Genomic DNA, 23522 nt, shown 5'->3' with positions numbered 1-23522 from the left:
GCAAGGTAATACCATTTTGATCACGTGATGGAGGTTTTTTCACCCAGGGTGCTGTTCGGACGTGTACCTTCTTCGGTTGTTACCCTCGCATTACAAAAGTTGGAAAATTTCTGCCGGACATTTTGAGAAGTAAACCCGTTTTTAAACCCTTTCCAGGTGGCTGCCACCTCACAGAAAGTGCCAAACGATCTATTAGTTTTCTGAGAAGGAGCCTAATTAGTATACTTGTCGTGGAAAACAGTCTTCGGTGCCAACGAGGCTTGTTTACTTTGGTATTTGCTTGTAGGAGAGAGAGTTTTTATTTGGAGTTGAATGGTCATGGTCGATGTCAACTTCCACTTTGTGAGCGACTGTTTCGGTTTACTCAGCTTCTGTTTCATGCATTTGGAATAGGATGCACCCGACTGGAAGCATGATGGTAAGGAGAGGGAGTCTGAGGGCTGTATGGGTAGTTTTTCTTGTGTTATTCTTGTTTTTTGTTGAGTTAATGAAAGGCAATCTTCTTGTTCTTTCTCTTAGTACGATGCAACCCGTAGTCGTCGTACTAGCACACAAGACGACCACCGAGCCATGCAGAGAGCCGGTTCTGAATCTCTTATACGAACTGACTTAGATCATTCAAAAGAGATCATCAAATCCGAAATTCGAAAGCAACTCAAGATAAAAGAAGGTGCCGAGAACTTGAAGAAAGTTGCCACAGATAAAAAATCTTTGTCACAATGCAACGCAATTTTAAAAGAATCGAGCGCCAAACTACAAGATCTGCACCAAGAATTACAGGATTTGAACGCTAGAGTTAGTGAAGATCCTATGTGTAAGTATCATAGACAATTCCTATCATTTTATACGAGTAATCTGTTGTGAATGTTTTGAATGTAAAGTTTTGTCTGTCAAGTTTTGATTGCTATGACTTTGCTGAACATGCTAGCTCAAATTCACTGTATAGTTTAACGAAATTATCTTGTTCATATTGTTTAGTTCCCATAAGAATTAAACTCACGAATCAATAGTTATTTTATTGACGCAGTTTGGTTTAGAAAGTTAACATAAACTCTCAACAGGGACTATAATTTTTCCAACCTGTCTTGTGTTTACAATCGCGACAGCCATTTTCTCGCATTCAATATGTAGGGATAATAACCTTGATTTCCGTCTACATTCATTCAATGTTAACAACTGTTTAGTGTTAACACCAAACCAGATTTTTATCTCTGTGTTTTCGAGGTCTTTGTTCTTGCTTTTTCTTTTGCCATTAACACCTTTAGTGAACCATTGTAAAGATTTTTTACAGATCTGAAGTATATGCAAAAAAAAAATAAGTCGATGTCGAACTCTAAGGTCTGTGGGTTATTTCCTTTACATTGGATCGTCTTTACTTTCAAAAAATTATCATCAGCTCCTTAATTACATTATACTTAAGTACCAATAGCGATATTTCTTTCTTCAAGGACATTCTATTATCATCGTATTATACCAAGTGTAAAATAATTCTCTGAAAGTATCAAGGACTTCGTCCTATTGTTATTGGGTTATTTTAAATTGCCCAGAGCTGATACCATTGACAAGATCCCTTCCTATATCAGTCGTAAGGTCTTTTAAATATTACAGATTTAATTGTTTGAAATATTCGCTAAGCTGTTGGGTAAACAAGACCTTAGAACACGGCTTAGCATTCTTAGCCAACGTAGCTTTAAAACCATTTTTAATGAGATGGTTTTCTAGAATTATTTCATTAATAGTTGCAGTCTATACAATAATAGCCCAGTCTGACTGCTGATTATCATGAAATTCATAAGCCATGCCATCAAAACAAATGACTATTTTCAGCAATGATTTTTGAGCTACTGTCCCGTTTCTGGATGTGGTTTATTTTTCTCTATGCAGATTTCAGCCCTGTTTCGTTAATAGTGGAACTAAAATTTCACTTGTCATATACTTGGCGTATTCTGAAATTGTAGTCAGTATAGTGTGTTTTGATATCATGGGGGCATTTTAATAGGACTATAAAAGAGATAGTCATAGATTTTCATCACTTCACAGGGGGTGGTACATATGAGGATCAATTCAAAGCAGTGTATTGGCCATAGTCTTGATAAATATGGTGATATTTTGTTTGTACAATCACTCAATACTTGTTTAAAGGCTCTCTTCGGAATATTTTAGTAACCTTATCTTGTGTTTATTTTTAATTTTTTTCTTAAAGCAAAAAGGTCAAGTATTCTTTAGAAAACGAATCGATATTAGTTGTGGTTTTATACTTTGTTAACAATTATCACCAGCAAACTACATTAATACAGAATAATTTATCAAGTACGAATAGTCAGTTATTGAGATTTTGTAACACTGTATAGTTACTATGGAAACCACAAATGACGTAATGTTATGCCAGTACGGCATACTATTGTCATCTTGATAAAAAAATGTATATTCGTTACATTGTGAAGCACATTCTATTATTGGTGGTGTATAAATAAGACATTGATTGGCTGAATTAGAGACAGAACAGCTCAGACAAAACTGCACTTAAGTTCCCAAGGTTGAAAGGATGGATTTCATGTGTAATCTGTTACCATATAGTCTTGAGATAACCTGTTTCATTCTTAAGACTCTCCTATTTCCCCAAGTACATTTAACTTTGTTTGTGCATTGTGCATATTACAATTATTGTTCTCCACAATGGAGTGGTTCATGGTCTTCTTTGGACCACAATATTAAAAAGAACAAAAAAGATTGAAAAAATTGTTTTATAAGATGAAGATAAACATGAAAGAACAAAGGGCAAATGCAGTAACTCTCCTTATAATCATTCAAGACAATTTTAATTGTATTTGTTTTTAAATGTTGGGCCGAAACTTAAGATTTTAAAATTCTGTGTGCATTCAGTGTCTATGTTGATTTGCATTTTTGTTTGTTATCATATAATGTTTCCTTGTTGCTGTGCATTGTGTGTGTGTCCATGTGCTTAATATGTGGTATTGTGTCATGTACTATGTCCTCAATTTGGTGAGTTTTTATTATTATTTTTATTTTATTTTATTTTTATTATTTTATTTTGGTGAGTTTTTATTATGTTTTCCCATATTTATTTTCTGTGTATACCTAGTAATATTGTCCTTACTTTAACCAATCATGTTTTACTGGGTTCTTCCATCGGTTGTGGGACTTGTCCCATTAAGTAAAATAAAGTACTGAAGCACTCTTGTGGCTGGTTACTTCAGAGAAACCAGTTGATAATCAGCCACTTCATGAAATGCCTTGATGAAAATAATAATTACAACAACTCAATCAGACTCAATCGAAGCAAAACTCTTTTGTTGATAATCCTTTTGTATATAATCACTGTAGCATGTATTGACCTTAAAATGCTTCTCATTTGAATATTAATTTACTTGATAATGACATCGGACGATGTTGAAACATCGTAATTTAGTAGTGTTTGTATTCATTTTAAATTACAATGATAACAACTTTATTATTGTCTCAAACTTATAGTCAAGAACAAGAACTCTACTAACTGGGGGGCAATACACTTAAACTAAAGCATTGAGTTGTCCGTAGAAATCAAAGATAATGAACTTCAGCATTTTGGGGGGGGGGGGGGTGGGGGGTGGTGGCTGTGGTTTATTGTATAATATATGATAACTGTTTCATTATTATTTCTAGTTGATATGGAAGATGGAAACTCACCAGAAAGATCTAATGGTAATGCCAATGATGAACCCCAAAACACAAAGCTAGTATCACTTCAGAAGCAAATGGCAGTGGAAAATAAAGTAAAACAAGGCGCTGAGAACATGCTTGCTATGTATACTAACCTCAAAACCAAAGACAAATCCAAAATGCTTGCAGAAGCACAGCAAATGCTTGAAGATGCTAAAACCAAAATGGAAATTATAAGAATGGCAATATTGCGAGAGCAACAAGCGGCACCCTTAGCTGAAGAAGGTTCCAGAAAACAAAGTCTGGTAGGAACACGTAAACAAAGTAGTACTTCAGCATTAGGACTGTCACCTATTGAATTACGTGTTGAGGAAGTTCGGCATCATATTGATATTGAGTCTAGGGTTATTCAAGGTGCAAGAAATATAATTAAATTTTTACAAAAATCTGGACAGGAGAAGAAAGGATTACAAGAGGTAAGTCATGAAAATTTATTCCACTTGACATAATATCAAAGAGACAGTTTTACCCATTTAAAAATGGTTTTTGAAATATGACATTTTGACTGAAGCATGTGGCAGTCGTCTTCAGGGCCTGGTTGTACGGTTGCTTCAGTCACTGAAGTGAATTCGGGAAAGGCCTGTCACCTTGGAAATGAGTGAATTTTTTGTCTCTTAAAGGCTGAAAGAAGACTGCAAGAATCTAGTCAAAAATTAGACTTATTACAATGTTCTCTGGAGAAGCTGATGCCAAAAGTATCCCCAGAGCAGGCTGCTATAGGAATCTACAAGGATGAAGGCTTTGGTACACCACCCTCATATGCTGATCGTAAGGCTGTGGGACTTGGGAGACAACAATATTCTTCAATAACGAAACCTGCTGCTCTTACAGGGCAATTGAATGTGAGTAGAGTATGAGAAACCTGGTAAATTATAAACACACTTATATTCTGTGTAGTGCAAAGATTTTAAATGATATGCTGAAGAAATTCATCAAAGATTTAGGTCAGACTTATACTTGTTTAGTAAGATTTTTGTAGAGATGAAATTCTAAGAGTGGAAATGTTGCATTGTGGTCTAGCTTGGGTATAAACATTCTCTTTTCAACATGACTTTTTTGTACCCAAGTTAGACTTTAAAGCATCATTTTTTTAAACTCAGGAAACCAAAAACAATACAAAAAGTCTATAAGTAAGGATAAAATTTCAATTTCCAAAGCTATGTCTTAGGACAAGCTTTTCTTAGCAAGCATGTCACCCACGATTTCTGTGTTCCAATACTTTGAAAACCCATTACTGAGTTACAAAAAAAGAGGGAGTTCACTCCCTATCCCATTACTGCAAATATATATAAATACATGTGTATGATAGATATTCTGCGAACTAAGACATTTCAATTTTTCACATTGGTAGGTCGTTTTAATTGTCAGCAGCTTTAGGTAGAACAATACACATTCTCGGTATTATGTTTATTAATTTTTTTTTTTTCATATTGGTAGGTTGTTTTAATTGGAGCACAAAAACTATTAACTGTGGTACCCAATAGAGACCCAAGAAAAACAACTAGTTTAGCTATGGTTAGTCCTGATGGCAAGCTAGATGCACGCCCTGGATCAAGTAAACGAAAAAGTGGTTACAACAAATGGAATGTAGATGACAGTTTATCAAGTAAGTTACCTTAGCATTGCTAGTAGTTAGAGTAGATGTTTGTATGGGGGAATGATCCTAGTACATGTGCATCATTGATGACATCACAATAAAGGTGACTGCCAACTTTTGAACGTTTGATTTGAGCTCACGATGTTTGAGCTCACGATGTTGGAGCACACCATTTATCAGCATTTGTCATCATCAACAACAAGAGTAGTAGCTTTTCATAATCAGCTGCATTACCTATATGCTGTAGATATCAGAATTGTCATCAATTCATCACCTTCACCATTGTTATCATCATGATCATGATCACAATCATGAACATCATTAATATCATCAACTGACGCGAACTGTAAGGAGAGATTCATTATCAGCATTGTCATCATTTCATCACCTTCACCATTGTTATCATCATTGATATCATCATGATCATGATCACAATCATGAACATCATTAATATCATCAACTGACGCAAACTGTAAGGAGAGATTCCTCAAATTATTTCTGGCAAACCTTTTAAACCTTTAATGTGTACTTCTAATGCATTTCTCTCGTATCATTTCTAGATGAATTATGTGCCGTCCTTAAATTAGATAACACTTTTGTTGGACAAACCAGCTGGGTTACTTTAGGGGATAAATGTTGGCAACAACAATTCACTATCGAACTCGACAAGGTAAAAAAATTATTTTGCACCCTTTCAGAGCCATCACTGTTTGATACTGACATTCCAGTGGGTTGAAATGGAAGGCCAGTGGTGGTGGGGGATGTAAGGCCCTCTCTACCTGCACTTCTCTTGTCAGCACTAGCTTGAGCATTCCACCAATCCCCAAGTGCTTTATAGCTGCACATAGCATATGCCCCCAGCCAACAGACAGTCATTTTATAATGATATTTGGTTTATATCATTAGTCTAGAGAATTAGAGATAGGAGTACATTGGAGAGATCACCGTTCACTCTGTGGAGTAGCTTTCGTCCGACTGGAAGAGTTTGTAGACAATCAACAACACAAGATACAAGTCCAGTTAGAACCTCAAGGAACCTTACTAGCTGAGGTAAGGGATGGTATTACTTATCTCTCATATTAATTAAAAGCAATTTTCAAGTTCGAACCAGGGCTTAAAATTAATGACTGATCAATGGAAATCATGTCCAGCCAGATGCCTCTTAGCCTGATCCTCTTAACCAGCCACATTGTCTGGTTACATGTTTATCAGTCTTGATGTCTGGCCATTGAACAACCATTATTTTTAGCTATGTATAAGAGAGGTTTGAATTACCAGCCAGGATGTTTGGATATTGAGCAGCCATTATTTTAGCCCTCAAAAATTTTGATTACATTTGTTTGAAATACAGGATTTTTTTTCTGCGATGTGAATCATAACCAAAAATACAAAGACAATATTATTGTCTTTAAAAAATACTTTTTTAGAATATTAATTTTTCATAGTGTATATCCAATTCTTGCCTCTTAGTCGGTAGTTATCAAGGGTGGGTTTTTTTTATTATTAAATTTTGCTAAATATTTTTTGTAAAAAAAAAAGTTCAGTTTTACACCATTCTTATGATGAGTTCGAAAATATAAGTAGGAGAATGTTCTGGTAACTGAGCAATATCGTTCTATTATTTCATAATTTAAAGAAAACCCTGCCAGGACCCTCTGGCTAGCTAGTTCGTGATCTCTTCAGACCTATCATTTTAAGACTTAATGAAAACCCTAAGATACACACCTTAAAATATCACTTATTTTTTAATGTTTTATTACATCGAGTTTGATTTGCTCTATTTGCAAACAAATTATTCCATCCAACTCTTTATTTTCAAAAATAAGACCAAATCACACAGAAAATGTTTTTTAGTATGAAATAATTGAGAAATTTTATTTACGTTTTTTAGTGTGACTAATCCATTATCTCAATATTCTAGAATCCCAATACCCTTGCTTTCCCAATATCCTAACTATCTTAAGTGGTATCAATTATCAATCTTGAATAGCCACTTTTATAGACAGTTCGTAAAGGATAATGAAGCATACGTTTAATTCAAAGAAAAATTCTTTGTGAGTTATTTGAAAGATTAATTATCCCATTGTGAGTGTTTCAAATACATGTGAACTCATTGACTGAATTCATTTGACCATAAAAATGACAGAACAATTAATTATAATCACTTGACTGACGAAATAAAACTTAATTTTAAAACTTAAGTGAGCTTAAATCAGAAGTTTTATCCCAGCCTAAAATTATTCACTGAACTATATTATATTTTAGCTTTATAACAAATTAATGGTAAATCTCTATGTGGTAAAAAGTCTAAAAATATTCAAACAAATATTTTAAATCCTAAAGTGCTTCAATTTTACCACAATTTCTATTTTTAATGACAAAGATTCTTAACTATTCTTAAACCAAAAATCTATAGAGATTATAACAAAAAAAATAATTTTGATTATTAATTATAATAATCCTTACTTTCAAATAATAATAATTATTATTTTGGTAGAATGTATAATATTCAATGCAGGAATTTCTAATAATAAGATAATTATATGATAATAATCTTAACTTCTGTCCCTAAAAGGCTAAACCTAAAATTGTTATTTTATCTCTTGAATGGCAATACATTTGCTGCAGTAATTTGCTCTATCAGATAGCTAGTAATCTTTTTACAACCATTGATACATTTACTAAGATTAAGATTGCTCTTTCAATCCAGATTTCTCTCACAGCTGTAGCTAATATACAGTATATTTTATATTGATTCATAACTAGAATGTTATAAATTGGATTTCTAGTATATATTTTTCATAAGAATTGAATTTCTATGAATTGATAGCCTGATAATATTTCATTGAATTGCTATGACTATTATCTTAGGAATTCATATTTACTGTCTATCTTATATCTAATATCTTAGGGTTTCATACTTATTTATAAAGGGAATGGGTTTACATGTGGAGTCTAATTACACCTGTAGTGAAGAGTATTGAAAAACTGAATGTTATTTATGGACATGGAACTACATTCTTACATTTACAGCAATACTGAATATACTCTCATGGAGCGTCCTTTTTAATGCTTCAAAGTAACATCATTAATTAGTGTGTATACTATAAATAGCTTCCCGGAATGAGATTATACATAAGTTACAAAGCTGTCAGCATTTTAAGAACAAAATATCACTAAGGCACTCCTGGTGGCCATTTCAAAACCAAAACATGAGTATTGTGTTGCTATATTGGTCATTACTCCTATTCTCAACAAGATAAGGGCTTGCCATGAAATATTGTTGAAATCTTTTGAAGTACATTATTCTGATCACAGAAACATCAATATGAAACATCCTAAGAATAAATTAATATCTGTAGCTTGTCAGCTTTTCTTCCTTTTCTTAGACAAAGAATTTGCATCCCCAATCCTAGATTTTTTCTCTCTTTTTTTCTGTGACCAATTTTGATACAGCAAATTTAAAAAGAGAACTTATTTTCATATTTGTTTTTTTGAAAAATTTTTGACAAGAAATCTTTTTGTTACACTTCTTTTTAATTTTGTATGGTTTTTTTGTTTACTTTTTGTAAGCATTAAGTAAGATCATGAATGTATGAAAGATGGTTAAAAAAATCCTCTGATCCCTGAATGAATTTGCATAAATATGAGACTAACAACAGCAGGTGCACACTTGAATAGCTTTCTTGGCAGCCTCATTGATTTTCAACCAATAGGAGGTGTTAGATAACAGGTGATTGGCAGGTGGTCCCTTCTTTGAGGATGTGGTCTGATTGGTTTGGCTAAACACTTTAAAGCCACAATATGACTGGCTGATTCGTAGAAGATCTTATGGTCTTCACCTCATCAAATATTCTGTCAAATGATTACAATGGATGGTTTTTATGAGAACTCTTTTACAAGGCATGTTGATTCATAAAAGGCGATTTTTCTGAATGCCTACCTGAGCACAGAATATTTAATAAGCACAGAGCCCAGGTCTTTGACCAAGGATTGTGATCATTCATCTTGGAGATGCTTTTAATTCAAGAGGGGAATTCCTTATGTTTTGATTGCTTGGACTATATTATTTCTACTTATGATCACTGAGCCAAGAAAATCATCATAGTGTGGAGGATCAATTGATCTGTCTAAGGCTTCAAAAAAAACCAGAAACATCCCCCCTAGCCATGTTGAGATTGGATTTGAAAATCCCCATTCAAGAAGAGGAGAATTGATTTGTGGTTTACTGAGTTCGAGTGGTTTGAGTTATTAAGATATGTATATTTGCAAGAAAAAAACTCAACCACAGCCCCAGAATATTTTAACTTGATTGTAATTCATCTATACCCAAGAATGGCTAGCAGTAATGATGGAGATAGTCATGAAATCAAGAATAACACATCTAATGAAGGGTGTATTCCTTCAACAAATAACATGGCTGATCAAGAGTCTGACAAGAATGACAGAACTAAGATAGGTTCTCATAGGGAGCAGAGAATCCCTCCTAAGAAGCAAAAAGATTCCCCAAAGAAAGAAAACAGCTGCCAAAGTAAATATAATGAACAAGGAATTTTAAACAAGTCACATCGTATGAGTGGAACACATGAAAAATCTATCAGCGATACTGCAAAGAAACTCCCGCCATTTAGAACTGGCAAATATGTTCCTGTTTCTGTTGAAAATATTTATTCCCCTTTTCATAAGGAAGATAGTTCAAAAGGATTGTCTACCACAAGTAAAGGAAAAAGCTCAACAGAAAATATAACTACATCTCCCAGTGGATCTCCCCCTGCGTCCAGAAAAGGTAAATGCTCAAACAGAGTGACCAGTGTGTATGCTAATTCAGGCGAACGGTTTGACAGGAGCTGCTTAATTCAAAGACATGGAGGAATAAAAAATAGTAGGATTTCGCACTCATGTGAATTGATTGGAAAAAAAGAAAGCCCTTCAACTCAAGGAGGTCGTTTTTCTCCTGATTCACCTTGTTCTCATTCACCTAAAGGAAAAGTAAAGTCTACTAACATTGGGACCTTGAAGGCTAGCAGTAAGATTAGTCATAGTGCTGATTCAGTTGACGACAGAAAACATAGTCCAAGAACTAGGCCAAAAAGTCATGCTGTAGATATAAGTGAGAGGAGGAGATCTAGAACAAAAACTGAAAACCCCTCAAGGCCGAAGAGTTCCGCTTTAGAATCCCCGAAGCCAAACTTAAGCAAGTCTGCAAAAGGTCCTCTCAATCCCTTACATAAAATAATCCAGGACAATATTAGAAACCAAACAAAAAATGAATCTGGAGATATATTAACACCTTTATCACCAAGGTCGTCCAAAAAAGAGATTAAGTCTAGTAAACCTCATACAAGACCCAAGAGTGTTGCGGTACTTGATTCAAGATCACAGATAGATAACCAAGAAAATAGTTCAAAATTCATCAGGAAAGGTTCTGATTCTCGAGATTCCAGGCCGGTACGACCACACAGTGCTGTGGTGTTAAGTAGTAGTGCCAGCGAGAGGACTTATAATCAAATTAAACCCAGAAAAGCTCGACGTGTTCCTCAAAGAAACATTTATGTCAAACGCAGAAGGAAACGAGTCACGTCAAAGACACCAGCACAACAAAAAACTAAACCCATAAAGGATAAACAAAAAATTATACAAACTAAAATAGCCTCTAAAGAAGAAACAGATGGAGTTCCTCCTCCGAAAAAGAGAACTTTTTGTGCTTATGGGGATAAATTTTGCATTCGAATCAAAAGAAAAAACCAGGATATCATTCTTCCATCCTTACGGAGATGTCGAGTCATGGTTTGGAAAATAAGAAGAATTTCCTATGACCTCTACGAAAAGGTACCTTCTAAATTATAAAATACACTTTTAGATGTACATACTTAAAATTCATTGATAGAGTGTGTTTGTTTTTCATTGACTGTAGGTTTTTTTTCATTGATAATTTTATCGTCATTGTTTAAACTTTTATCTTGCGAAAAACATTTCATATTCCTGTTTTTATTTCATTGCCTGACTACAGTAAATCTTGCTCACATCTCTATGCAGTCATTACCAAATATTAATTAAGTATACCTAATTATTTTGCTGTCAAAAAATTTCCCTTTCCAAATCATTTCTTCAAGATTCTACTGCGTGTTAAACTATAGAATTCAGCAAGTTGGAAAAATGCTTCCCTAAAAAGATAATAAGGTGTCTGTTGAATAAGTTAGTATATAAATAGCAATACTTTTGACGCAGACAAATTACTTATTTTATGCATAAAGTATTGAATAAGTGGTGATTATTTCAGACTCAGTACACTTCCTTATACTTACATTGTAAACTATTGAAGAAGACATATCTGACGTGCCCCAAGGCTTTTTTATTTCCCAGCGTTTTAGGTTACTTTCATTTTATTTCTATTTTTTATTTTATTCTTATTAAATGAAATGATGGCTAATTGTAATTTTCTTTTTTTGGTTTTATTGTCGATTTATTGCAACATAATTTTCGATTTTTTGTCCATTTGTAGTATATTTCCAACATCAGGCATAATTATTTATTTTCTTTACTTAGTAATGATGTTGTAGAGTACATTTTAATTATTAGAAATAATAAATTATATTTATAACCAAGGTTTCTCCCACCTTTGCCCTTGGCAAAAAAATAATTTTGAAATGATCACACTTGATGTTATATCTCATGTACTCTGGCTATTTTGTTTTAATCATATTATTTCCATAATTCATTGACTTTTATAGGTCTGAAAATCTTCCCAAAATTCATTACTTCATCATTGATTCTAACGAGTTGCATTTACTCTAATAACGCAATAACAAAAATTAATGGAAAGTTTGAATAATATCTAATTGTGAATTGTTGAAGTTTAGATTATGGAAGTTATAAATTGTCTGAGAAATAGACTAGCAGACACACTAATCACTAGGAAGTAAGATATGACATCAGAGTCTACACTCTAATGGCATTGCTAAGGGCCTAAAATTCCTTATCTGTTATAGTTGAAGGATATTGAAATATCGTAAACACAAATGTTAAGTCATTTTTGAGGTTTTTGTGCCTCTATAGCATCAATCTCAAACAAATAAATTTTTAAATGAAAGATTGTGATTTTGATTTCTTGATTAAAAAACCTGTATACTCAAATATCAAAATTAAGATTAAAATTTAACAAAGAAATATAAAAAAATGTAGCATTAAAAAAAAAACCAGAAAATTAATAGTATAATTATTAATGTTGAAAATTCCTTTAGTTATGATGGCTGGTATCCTAGCGGTTTCTCATCAAAAAGCCAGCAGTTATCTCTTTATCCTTTTCTTTATTTATTGAAGACAAAGACTAAACATGTGCTCCCAAATCTGTTTCTTTCTCTCTCTTTCTTTGTATGAATAATACAGATGCAGTAATGAACTCTTGTCTAGTTTATCTTTATTCATGCTTCAGGTGTGTTCAGACACTGACTTCCTCCTAAAAGAATGTTTGAAATATTTCTTAATAATTGTTCTATTCATGCATACCTTTTTTAAAAAACAATAGTCCTATCTGGAATTTGCTGGAGTGACCATAATAATAATAATAATAATAATAATAATAATAATAATAATAATAAATTCATTTATAAAGCGTAAATTCAACATACATTTTCAAATGTGCTACTAAAACCTATATTATATAAAAAACTATAAGCCTATAAAATTAAACATATATCTATTAAAAATCTAAAACTACTAAAAAGAAAATTATAAAAACAATAATAAATAATGATAATATTTGAATAGAAAACCCTATATAAACTACTTAATGTTAATTAAACCTACTCTTAGCTGATTAAGAAATAATAATAATAATAAATAGTATTGGTACACATATAATTCCGAAATTCAAGCAAAAGCAAAAGCAAATAAATAAGTTTTTAGTTCCTTTTTGAACTTCTTGAGTCAAGGTCCCTTAGTTTGCAAAGAAACCATGAAACGATTGCTTCAAGTTCAGGCCATGTTGAACTTAATGTGCTAGTACGATATTGTTTTTTTTCCTTTTTTCTTCCTTTTTTCTTCCTTTTTTTTCCTTTTTTTTTTCCTTTTTTTTCCCTTTCTTCTCTTCCTGTTGTGATAATTTCTTTGAGTAATTCCTTTTTTGAGTAACAAAAACTAAGGTTGCAAAAAAACTACCAAAACAGAATAGATTGATTTTTTTTCCTAATGAGAGTCAAACTGATGTCTATAATTTCACTGGTTTAATAGAGCAATAGTTGTAGGCTTTAGCTTGTCGTATATAATATTTTTTTTCTTTTATATTTTAGTTAGCAGTTTTGTTTTAAAAGAGAATTTCTCTTTCCCACCTGTTGCTCCAAAATACACCAGACAATATAATATTAGCAAAAGATTAATAATTAACATCCTAGCCCCCATTCCCTCCCTGTTTCCTTTGTTATAGTATAAGACACTTTCAATACAATGGGAAGAGTATCTAGTTGTATATATGATTCTTATTTCCTATGGAATGAGACATCTTGACGACATGTTTTTATTTCCTTTCAAATGTACCAATCAGGTAACCTTCTTGAATCCAATGGTTACAAGGAAACCTAAACTACAACGACAAAAAAAGCTCTTTCATATACACAAAGGTAAGCAATGTATTGCCATATTGTGTCAAATTGAAGAAATTTAATGGTCTTATTACCTTTAGGCATTAAGGAGAGTAGTATATTGTTATTTGAAATATGTTTTTAGTGTTCACATGTTTGTACATGTGTGTATATGTTCATAACAGTATTTGATAAAAGATGATTGTCTCTTGGTGTGGAAGAGTGTCAGGTTGACCTGAAATTACCTGCAGTTCTATTGCTTCTCACTAGAACTAATTCACTTCTTGAAGACCACCTCCACCTCTATATTTAGTACTGTTCTCAAATATTATAATTTTTCATCCTTTGTACTAACCAAGTGAATTTTGCTAAAACACAGCTTTAGTTTTGTTCTTGGTTTTCTTTAGCGATCCGTATATTTTTTACTACTAAAGCTTTTATTTTTGATATTAGACAAGGAAAGCCATTTGATTTATAAAAATCCTTTTTGTTGTAGAAAAATATAATTATTTAAAAAACCCATGTATTGTTTTTTGTCACTTTGTTCATGCTTCAGTCAAATTTTAACTCATCGTAAGCTACTTTTCTAGATCCCAAAGCATCATTAATCTTGTTATAACCATGTGCTATAGCTCTTCACTTGCCCATGTTTATACAGACTTGATGTCTGCTAGGACATAATCTGTCTCAAACAAATCTGGCCCCTGTAGAGTTACTTGCTAGAGCCAACGTTTCAAATGAGATGGTAGAAACTGATAAAATCATCAACTGTATGTGATTTTACTATTGACAGCCGTTTGACATTGTTGTTGGTTTTCCTTTCTTAACATTGAAACGTTTTTATATTTTCTCTTGCTAAAACTAATTAAATGGACCATTTGATTTCCATTGTTCCATGCTTACTTCTTCCTTTTCAGCATCTGATTGCATTTTTCATTCCCTTTGAACAGACTCATGCAATGCAAACAACACAACACATCAAATCACGGCCACACATAAGTTGTGTTTACTACATTAGTCTTCTTACAAATTTTTTAAACGATCTATCAGTCATTGCAGCTGTGTCTTAGTCAACAGAAAAAAACAATATAAAGCCATAAAATAAGTGCTTAGTGCTTTTTATATTTTCCCTGTCTTTTCTTTTCTTTCTTTTTTTTTTTTTTTTGTTAGATTACTGTAATCATTTCATCATTGAAACACACTACACTGAGTACGATATTAAAGCTTGTAATGATTTTTGTCACACAGGAAAAAACTTCTTACGTGCTGGTCAGATGAACACCAATGTAGCCACATGGGCCAGGCTATTAAAGAGGGCAGCTCCAACAAATTGTACAACCAACAACACTGCACTCAGTCCTAATTCAAGTGCCCAGCCTACCCAATCAACAGGGTGAGTGACAGTTTCCTAATATTACTCTAATGTATTTCTTTTGTGTGTGTGTCATTTTAACTAATCGCTGGGTCTTGATAATTGCTCTATAAAAGTCTTTGAATCTCGTTATCTGCTCCAAAATAGTGGCCAAACACATTACCATTTGCTGTCAGCCAGAGAGAATTCTATTGAAAGCTTGTGATTCAGCTGATGAACATTCTGTATGAGACAGAAAATGATGCCAGACGAGAAATGAAATGAAGCAATAGACTTGAGTAGAAACATAAATGCATTGAACTCAAAACATATTTTTCTTGTGGGAATTCCACCTGATGTTCAGTGGGGGTGGGTATATGATTAAGGGGATTGGGTGTATCGTTCATCCTTTTTGGAGGGGTGCTGGAGGAGTGCAGGAGGGGTGCAGGAGTGGTGCAGGAGGAGTGCAGGTGTGGTGTAGAGGGGTGCGGAAGGTGTGCCAAGGGGGTTCAGGCTGGAATGTGAACCTTGAGATAAAAGCCTGTCAAGGATCAACATCATCTGCTTATATCACGAATACACCTTTGATAACATAACTGCAAGAATACGTGAAGATTATTCCATAAATAATGAATCATATTTTGCAATATCTTTCTTCTTAGTAGATCTTCTAGTCAACCTTTTGCTAGTAATGTGACCACACCACCAAGACCACAGCCCTACAACCCTGAAGCATCTAAAGGTCCATCAAAAGCTATGTCTCCCAATACCTACCAAGTACCACATAATAATAAAACCACACCCAAAAGACCAGCAGAACGAGAAGTACAGGTATGGGATTAAGTATGGTGTCTCACCTCTGGGGTCTCAGGTTCATGTCCTGGCCTCGGCATCACATGTGAGCAGAGCTTTTGGCTCTTTCTAGGTGTTGCAGGGCACCTGAGCCATGAAGACAATAGCTGAGAACAATGAGCTAAACAATACCTTGCAGTACGAAGAATCGCAACCCAGAATACAATAAATCTTGCAACGCCAAGAAAGACCTGAGCTTTTCTACCTCTGCAAACCCCAACATGCTCATTTTTAATTTCATTTGTGAGATGGAAATGTTCAACAGCAGTGGAATAAATTCATTCTCTCTTTACATACACAGGACGCTTTGTCAGCCTTTGGGTTCCTGGACAGTCCCCAGAGTCCACCATCAGCTCCTGTCAAAACAAGACCACCCCCTCCTATCCCTGTCCGGCACAGGTAATATCTACTACTATACCTGGCATAATACTTACATGTTCCCCGACACATCTACCTCCATTAATACAAACTCTCTTGCAAGACACTAACTTGTATTCTGGGTATCATACACCTCTTTCTCGAAGAATATCAGCTCTCTTGCATGACACTAAAATGTAACCTGGGTATCTGAGTCCCACTTGCTCCAGTGCCTTCAAAGAGTGTGACACCACACTTGACCAACATGGAAAGCACTGGAATGAAAGCACTTCTGGAACCCACTCAAACCAAATGTGTTTCAAGTAAAAAAAATGATGAATTGTAACATTGTGTGATTATATCTTCCAGGGTTCCTTCGCCAGTGAATTCAAGTCATATGTCAATAAAAAACTTTAGATGTATTAGTGTATTAGGGCGAGGCCACTTTGGCAAGGTAAGATAATATGAAGGAGCAATGACTGTAATTCATGGTTTTGACTACCCTTTATTACCGTTGCTATGTCTAAAAAGCTCAACAAATAAGTTAGAATATCTCAGAATTTAAAATTCCAATTGCAGAAAATCGATTATGAATTGTGTCAATGATTGACTGTCTTGTGAAAATAATAACAAATTGCATCGTAATCCTTGTCTTATTTGTTTGTGGGACAAGATTTTATATTCATTGGTTAGCTAATGTCTGCCCTTCAATCAATCTATTCTTACTTGTAGGTTATATTGGGAGAATACAGAAACACTAACGAGCTATTTGCGATAAAAGCTTTGAAAAAAGGAGATATTATAGCAAGGGAGGAGGTGGAAAGGTAGGCAAGCTACATCTACCCAATCATTTGAGACTATTTGGAGAACAACCATAGAATAGACCCCTTGCACTGAGTCCTTAGAGGAATTATTCTGAGAGACAAAACAATGGATTTTTTTGCATAAGAAAAGATGGCCTATTTTTTTGTCCCCAGAACAATAGACCTCGTAATGTTTTCTCATTTCAGACAACGTGTCATTCCCTAGAGTATAATTTCTTTGTTTAAGGTTTGCGCTCAGTTGCACATGAGAAGACACATGAATATGGATACAACTCGAACAAAGAATCTTATTCTCAAGGGAATGACACGTGGTCTGAAATGGGACAACATTACCCCAAGCCGAAGAGGTCTATTCCTCTAGGAAATCAATGCAAGGGATCTATGGCTGTTCATTTTGTTGGTTTGTCATTATTTTCTGCGGTCAAGCTTGACCAGTGTTAATGATTTATTTTTCTTTGCTTTTTTTAGTTTATTAGCAGAGAAGAGGATCTTTCTCACTGCTAACAAAACAAGACACCCTTTTCTTGTTAATTTGTTCGCCTGCTTTCAGACTGAAGTAAGTTTTTTGTCATTTGAAGAATTTTATTATCACTTCATGTTATGCTATCAATCCATCCATCTTTCCATCCATCCATCCATCCTTTTATTGAACACCATCATCCATTTGTCCTTCCTTTGTTCATCCATTCCCCCATCCAATTATCCATTTCTTCCTCCCTCCTTTCATCCACCGACTCCTCCCTCCCTTCAATCCATCCATCCATCCATCTTTTCATCCATTCATCCATCCATCCATCTATTGGACACAATCATCCATCCATCCTTCCTTTGTTCATCCATGTCCATCCATCCATTCCTCCCTCCTTTCCTTCGTTTGCCCACGATCCATCCATCCATCCATCCATCCATCTTTCCATCCATCCATCCATCTATTGGACACAATCATCCATCCATCCATCCTTTGTTCATCCATGTCCATCCATCCATTCCTCCCTCCTTCCCTTCATTCATCCACTATCCATCCATCTTTCCATCCATCCACTGATTCATTCAGTTAATTTATTCATTTTTCATTGTATAGGAGCACGTGTGTTTTGTAATGGAATACGCGCCTGGTGGCGATCTCATGATGCATATACATGCTGATGTCTTCTCGGAATCCAGGACTGTGTAAATAAACTATTCCATTATCTTCATCTATAATAAGTGTGCTCCCTTATTGGTCAGACCCTAGGTCCATATACCACCGTATAGACCTCGCAAACTGGACCTAGTGCCTTGTCTAATTTGAGAACGGGGTGGAGCAGTGGTGAGAACTTCAAACCTCTCTTCGCAAAAATCAACTTCTAAGTCTTATATTTGAACTCTGTGGAACCACTGTTAGAACCCTTTTATTTCCATGATTTCATCAACAAGTACTAAGGTATTGTGTGTATGTATGTGTTAGTTTTTATACAGCGTGTGTAGTGCTGGGACTACAGTACCTACACGACCACGAGATCGTCTACAGAGATCTAAAACTGGATAATTTACTGCTGGACTCAGAAGGTTACGTCAAGATAGCTGATTTTGGTCTTTGTAAAGAAGGCATGGGTTATGGCGCAAAAACGGGGACGTTTTGTGGGACACCAGAGTTTCTCGCACCAGAGGTAAATATCATTCCCTCTTCTGCGGAAATCTAGGGAAATCCTTAATATTGGCGCTCCTACCCCTATTTAATATACAATATACACCTTGCAGTATATCGAAATGCAGCTGAATTTGGAGGACGTCACATGCGAGTAATCTATTGAGAGCAAATATTTTTCATACCAACATCGTTTAGAAAAGAGCCTAGATAAGTCTTCTCAATATGGTGGATCCAGAACGAATTCAAGGGGGTGACCGTTAAGAAAGGCATCACATAGCGTCCTATCTTATATCCCTATCTTTTATTTTCTATTTTTTATTTTTTTCCCAACTCCAAAAGGGAGGGGGATTTGGGTGCCAATCCCCCCCTCCCCTCCCAAACTTTCTGCCCATAAAATTGCTGTAAATTCTGTTTGTCATTTGTAGTAATTTATTCTAATAATACCTTTATCCTAGGTACTAACTGAGACGTCGTACACACGAGCAGTAGACTGGTGGGGATTAGGAGTGTTAATATTCGAGATGTTAGTAGGAGAGGTGAGGTCTAACGTCTTTCAAAATATATTTTTAAAGCAAATATAGTAGAGACCATTCCATCTGTTGCTAATTTGCCTGACTGTTTTCATCTTGCTTGCAGTCACCCTTCCCTGGCGATGATGAAGAGGAAGTATTCGACTCAATCGTAAACGATGAAGTTCGTTACCCTCGGTTTTTATCGACTGAATCCATCGCAATCATGAGACGGGTACGTAAATGATGAATAAAAATGATAATACTGGGACGTCAAGGGCGGATCCAGAAAAAATTTTAGGGGGGGAGGGGCTAATTGAGTTTCTTCCGTCAACACAACGGAAAACAATAAAAAAGCATCGTTTTTTTCTGCTGAAGGGGGGTTTCAGCCCCCCTTTGCTCCCCCCCCCCCCCCCCCCCCCCCGGATCCGCCCTTGGACGTGGGTGCTAGGGGTGCTATATACGTCTATGTAATACTTCCCGTGCTCGCTACGTATTAGTATATTAGGATTCCTGTGTCGTTAGCTCATTATTTGTTTCTATTTATGTCACAGCTTCTCAGACGAAACCCTGAACGTCGGCTAGGTGCAACCGAGAAAGACGCCGAGGACGTGAAGAAACAACCATTCTTTAGGGTAAATAAAATATTGATCGATATCTTTTATTAATGACGTAAGTGACAATTGAAGTGATATGCCCCTCCATGTCTGTTTGGCTCTCATGAGTGCAAATTTTCCAAGGTCTTAAATGCTCTATTTTTCTTTTGTAGGACGTCAGATGGGAAGACCTACTGGCTAGAAAAGTTCGGCCCCCTTTCGTTCCTACAGTAGTAAGTAGTTTAACTGCCGTGTCTTCTTTTTTTTTTTTTTTTTTTCTTCACGTATTGGCTACTAGAAGGCAAACCTTAAATAAGTGCAGCATAGACCAACTTCTCGCGCAAACCCCTTACGTTAGGCCTCTTCTTTCGAGTTTCGTGTACCTTTATACACAGCTATTTGAAAAAGGTTGGAGAATGTTTTGTTGCATTTGTTGTGATCTTTCGCTTACATGCAAAAAAAAAAACCTTCGCCAAGCTTTATCGAAAAAGCTGTATATACATGATTTAGCTTTTAGTACGACGCAATTATGAGTACCCATTCGCGGGAATAAGACGTCTCTCGTACTTGTGCTTTGTTGAGAATCAGGGTCCAGTGTATTCGATGTTCTTGTAAAGATTTGTTGGTTTTTTTTTCACTACAGAAACACGCTGAAGATGTCAGTAATTTCGATGAAGAGTTTACTTCAGAAGAACCGGTTCTTACCCCTCCAAAGGAAGCCAGATCGCTAAGTATTGAAGAGCAGGTATGTACATGTATGGTTATATCTTGACTATTCGCAATAACATTATTGAAGTCTGTTGCTGCCAACATCATTACCATCATCATCATTATCATCAGTAGTAAAGTATTTAAGGCTTTATATTCGTTGTTGCAAACAACTGCGTCATCAACTCATCATCATTACCATGTCACCATTTTGTTGAATCGTTATCATCGTCACCATGTGTCATCATTATCATCATGTGGCATCATCATCATCACCTTTAGTCACTATCATCATGTGTCATCACCATTATGTGTCACATTTATCATCCTCTTGTGTTATCATTGTCATCACCATCACCATCATGTGTCATCATTATCATCACTATCATGTGTCATCATGTGTTATCAATATCATCACCATGTTTCATTATCATCACACAACAGCATTAATCTTCACAGCCGTTATCAGTGTTAATCAAGATCGTGATTGATGCTACTAACGGCTGTAAGAAAAACAACACTAGCACCAGCAACACCAGACAACAACACCTGCACCATCATCAACACAAACCACAGTCTGTGTTCTTGATTGCGCACCTAGAAATCACTGCTAAGTCCTTCAATTTTGTTTTATCTTTCAGGGACTTTTCACTGATTTTGACTATACTGCTGACTGGTGCTAGCTTAAAAAAGCTCTCCCAAAAAAGCCATCAGTAAACTAGATAGCTTACTAATAGCCCTATAATAAGAACTATTTTACAATCATCCACTTGTAAAATATAGTAATTTTATGAAGCCTCAAGTGATATTATTATATATATTTTTTTTTTTTAGTTTTTTTATTTACTCTTTCATAAACCTTATAATATCATTGAGGAGAGATGTCCATGCTGTAAATTGAAATCTTACATCTTTCCTAATTTTCTGCCCGAGAATCATGTATAAAATACCCTTGAATGGAACAAAAATATTGTTCTTGTATTGCAGAAACAACATTAAATTTGACAATCAGTTTTTGATTTTTTTGTTATTTCGGGAAGATATACACTTTATACTGCTTGCTACTTTTATTTACATGTGCGCGCAATATAAGTCGCGCATTTGTGAATTGGAAGGCAAGCATTGTGGTAATTTAGATGAAAGATGATGAAGAAGTTTCTTCACTTAGTTCTTTCTATTCTCACTATTCTACCCATCCGATACCCGCATCTTTTTCCTTCTCACTATCCTTCTTTTTTCCTTCCTCATTGCTAATCACTATTCACATTCCCATTATACCATTCCTTTCCTTCCCTTTTCTCTTCTTTCCGTTCCTTTTCCTTCCTTAGGCAGTCTGATCAATCATGTAACGAATATAGCCTTATATGTTATCCAAAAAATATCCCATCTTCGTCGTAGTTAACCTTTATAAGATCGAACAACAACATATACATTCATCCGCATAAGAATCAGTTACGAGCGCTCCTGGTCTTGAAATCCGCCTCCTTCTCCGCCGTGGTGTAAGTAAATAACTAGAAAAGCTCCCTGTACGAGAACCCCTTCTAAATGTTATAGTATCTGTTGACAATGACATTGCTATTGAGAAATCGCTTTCGTTACATTCTTCAGCATCGCTATGGGTACAAACAGAGGTGCTAGTCACGCTACGAACGCGTGACACGGCATCCGCCAAGTCACGCTCATCACCATCAACGTTATTTTGATTATCATTATGGATTGATGGTTCCGTTACTCGTTCTATACGTCTAGGTGGTGAATTCCCCGACTCCAGTTCACTATTAAAGCCGTGCTCATTGTGTATTTGAACGGCATTTGTAAATAACACGTGATGATTTACGTCATCTGTATGTCGGGATGACGATTGCATCATACGACCATTATTGACGTCCCTATTACTACTTTCTTTAGGCTTGGTTGTTCCATCGACTTTCTGTCCCATTTCGATTGGATCTCTATTTCTTTCTTTCCCTTCAGTGTTTTCGTCTAACTGATTGAGGTCGTCCGCGAGTGACCTCCGGGTCCCGAGAGTCGATGTCGATTCGTCCCGCGTGGGTCCCGTAGTAATGATCGTCGAAGTTTGTCCCGTAGATCCGTACTGCAGTAATGCCATCGTATGACACTATATACCTGCAATTGTAGCAATAACATATCAACAGTTTATTTATACAGGCTCGATCCAAGACATATGGTGAATGGATAACGTAACGTATGGGTATACCACAGGAGCTCCAATCAGTATTATTTCACGTATATTTCTTTCAAACTTGAATATCCCTTGCATGAAATCAAGTCTCATTTTAGAAAGATCTCAGTAAAAAGAAGGCGTATTTACCGCCTATTAATACTGTAGATCCAAAGACGCCTACATTGGGCTCCTGTTGCTTTAATCAAAGTCCATTCCATCATAGTTAATAACTATGATTCCATGTACCAAAACAACCCCGGCCCGGATACTTGTGTTGCTACGAAAGACTGAAATTGTAGTTTTGATTTATTATTTGTCCTAACAGAAATAGGATTCTAATAGCTTTTACTCTGACAATATTCCACACATGAACGGTTCTCTTTTCGTAACAACTTTAGGGCCACAAGCTATAGCAATTCATTTTAATACCGGGACGATAACATACTGCAAAGTATCCTTACGAAAGCTAGTCCCGTACTTGGTCAAAAACATTCAATTCTTTTCTAACTTTATAGCTCTGAGGTTGCGCATGTAAGTCTCATTTGACTTGATAACAAGCTAGTAAACCATCCTATGAGAAGTTATTCAAAAAATGACCAAAAATACGGCGATTCGAT

At 35.3% G+C, this 23522-nt stretch overlaps 1 protein-coding gene across 3 annotated transcripts; it reads left to right on the top strand.

Annotated features, from left to right (window-relative positions):
• Positions 1 to 26: 26 nt before the first annotated feature.
• On the top strand, positions 27 to 21734 carry LOC116297734 (serine/threonine-protein kinase N2). 3 transcript variants are annotated; one of them, XM_031706015.2, is made up of 22 exons: positions 27 to 418; positions 520 to 814; positions 3664 to 4136; positions 4341 to 4562; positions 5158 to 5326; positions 5878 to 5987; positions 6224 to 6367; positions 13857 to 13932; positions 15142 to 15286; positions 15907 to 16075; positions 16398 to 16495; positions 16823 to 16907; positions 17186 to 17277; positions 17746 to 17833; positions 18359 to 18447; positions 18725 to 18926; positions 19363 to 19443; positions 19544 to 19651; positions 19971 to 20051; positions 20186 to 20245; positions 20656 to 20757; positions 21362 to 21734. In XM_031706015.2, exons 1-22 carry the CDS (start codon positions 395 to 397, stop codon positions 21401 to 21403), a joined length of 2955 nt encoding a protein of 984 aa, XP_031561875.1. In that variant the 5' UTR covers positions 27 to 394; the 3' UTR covers positions 21404 to 21734. The 3 variants fall into 3 exon arrangements, with proteins under 3 accessions (XP_031561875.1, XP_088881163.1, XP_088881164.1); XM_089025037.1 differs by lacking the exons at positions 27 to 418; positions 520 to 814; positions 3664 to 4136; ... (2 more) ...; positions 5878 to 5987; positions 6224 to 6367 and adding an exon at positions 9217 to 11146; XM_089025038.1 differs by lacking the exons at positions 27 to 418; positions 520 to 814; positions 3664 to 4136; ... (2 more) ...; positions 5878 to 5987; positions 6224 to 6367 and adding an exon at positions 9223 to 11146 and having other exon boundaries at positions 15910 to 16075.
• The last annotated feature ends 1788 nt before the right edge of the window (positions 21735 to 23522 follow it).

Source organism: Actinia tenebrosa, unplaced genomic scaffold (genome assembly GCF_029948245.1).
Source record: "Actinia tenebrosa isolate PJP-AT-01 unplaced genomic scaffold, QUT_ActTen_1.0 PGA_scaffold9__36_contigs__length_13948895, whole genome shotgun sequence".
Lineage (NCBI taxonomy): Eukaryota > Metazoa > Cnidaria > Anthozoa > Actiniaria > Actiniidae > Actinia > Actinia tenebrosa.
Note: the sequence above shows the minus strand (reverse complement) of the source record. Positions and strands in the feature narration are given on the sequence as shown.

Bases quoted from the DNA above. Each gene is read 5' to 3' on its own strand.
- LOC116297734 (XM_089025037.1), top strand. From the start codon at position 9,653: ATGGCTAGCAGTAATGATGGAGATAGTCATGAAATCAAGAATAACACA. The intron at 17,278-17,745 runs GTAGGCAAGCTA...TGCTTTTTTTAG, and splicing joins GCAAGGGAGGAGGTGGAAAG to TTTATTAGCAGAGAAGAGGA. The intron at 20,758-21,361 runs GTATGTACATGT...TTTATCTTTCAG, and splicing joins CGCTAAGTATTGAAGAGCAG to GGACTTTTCACTGATTTTGA.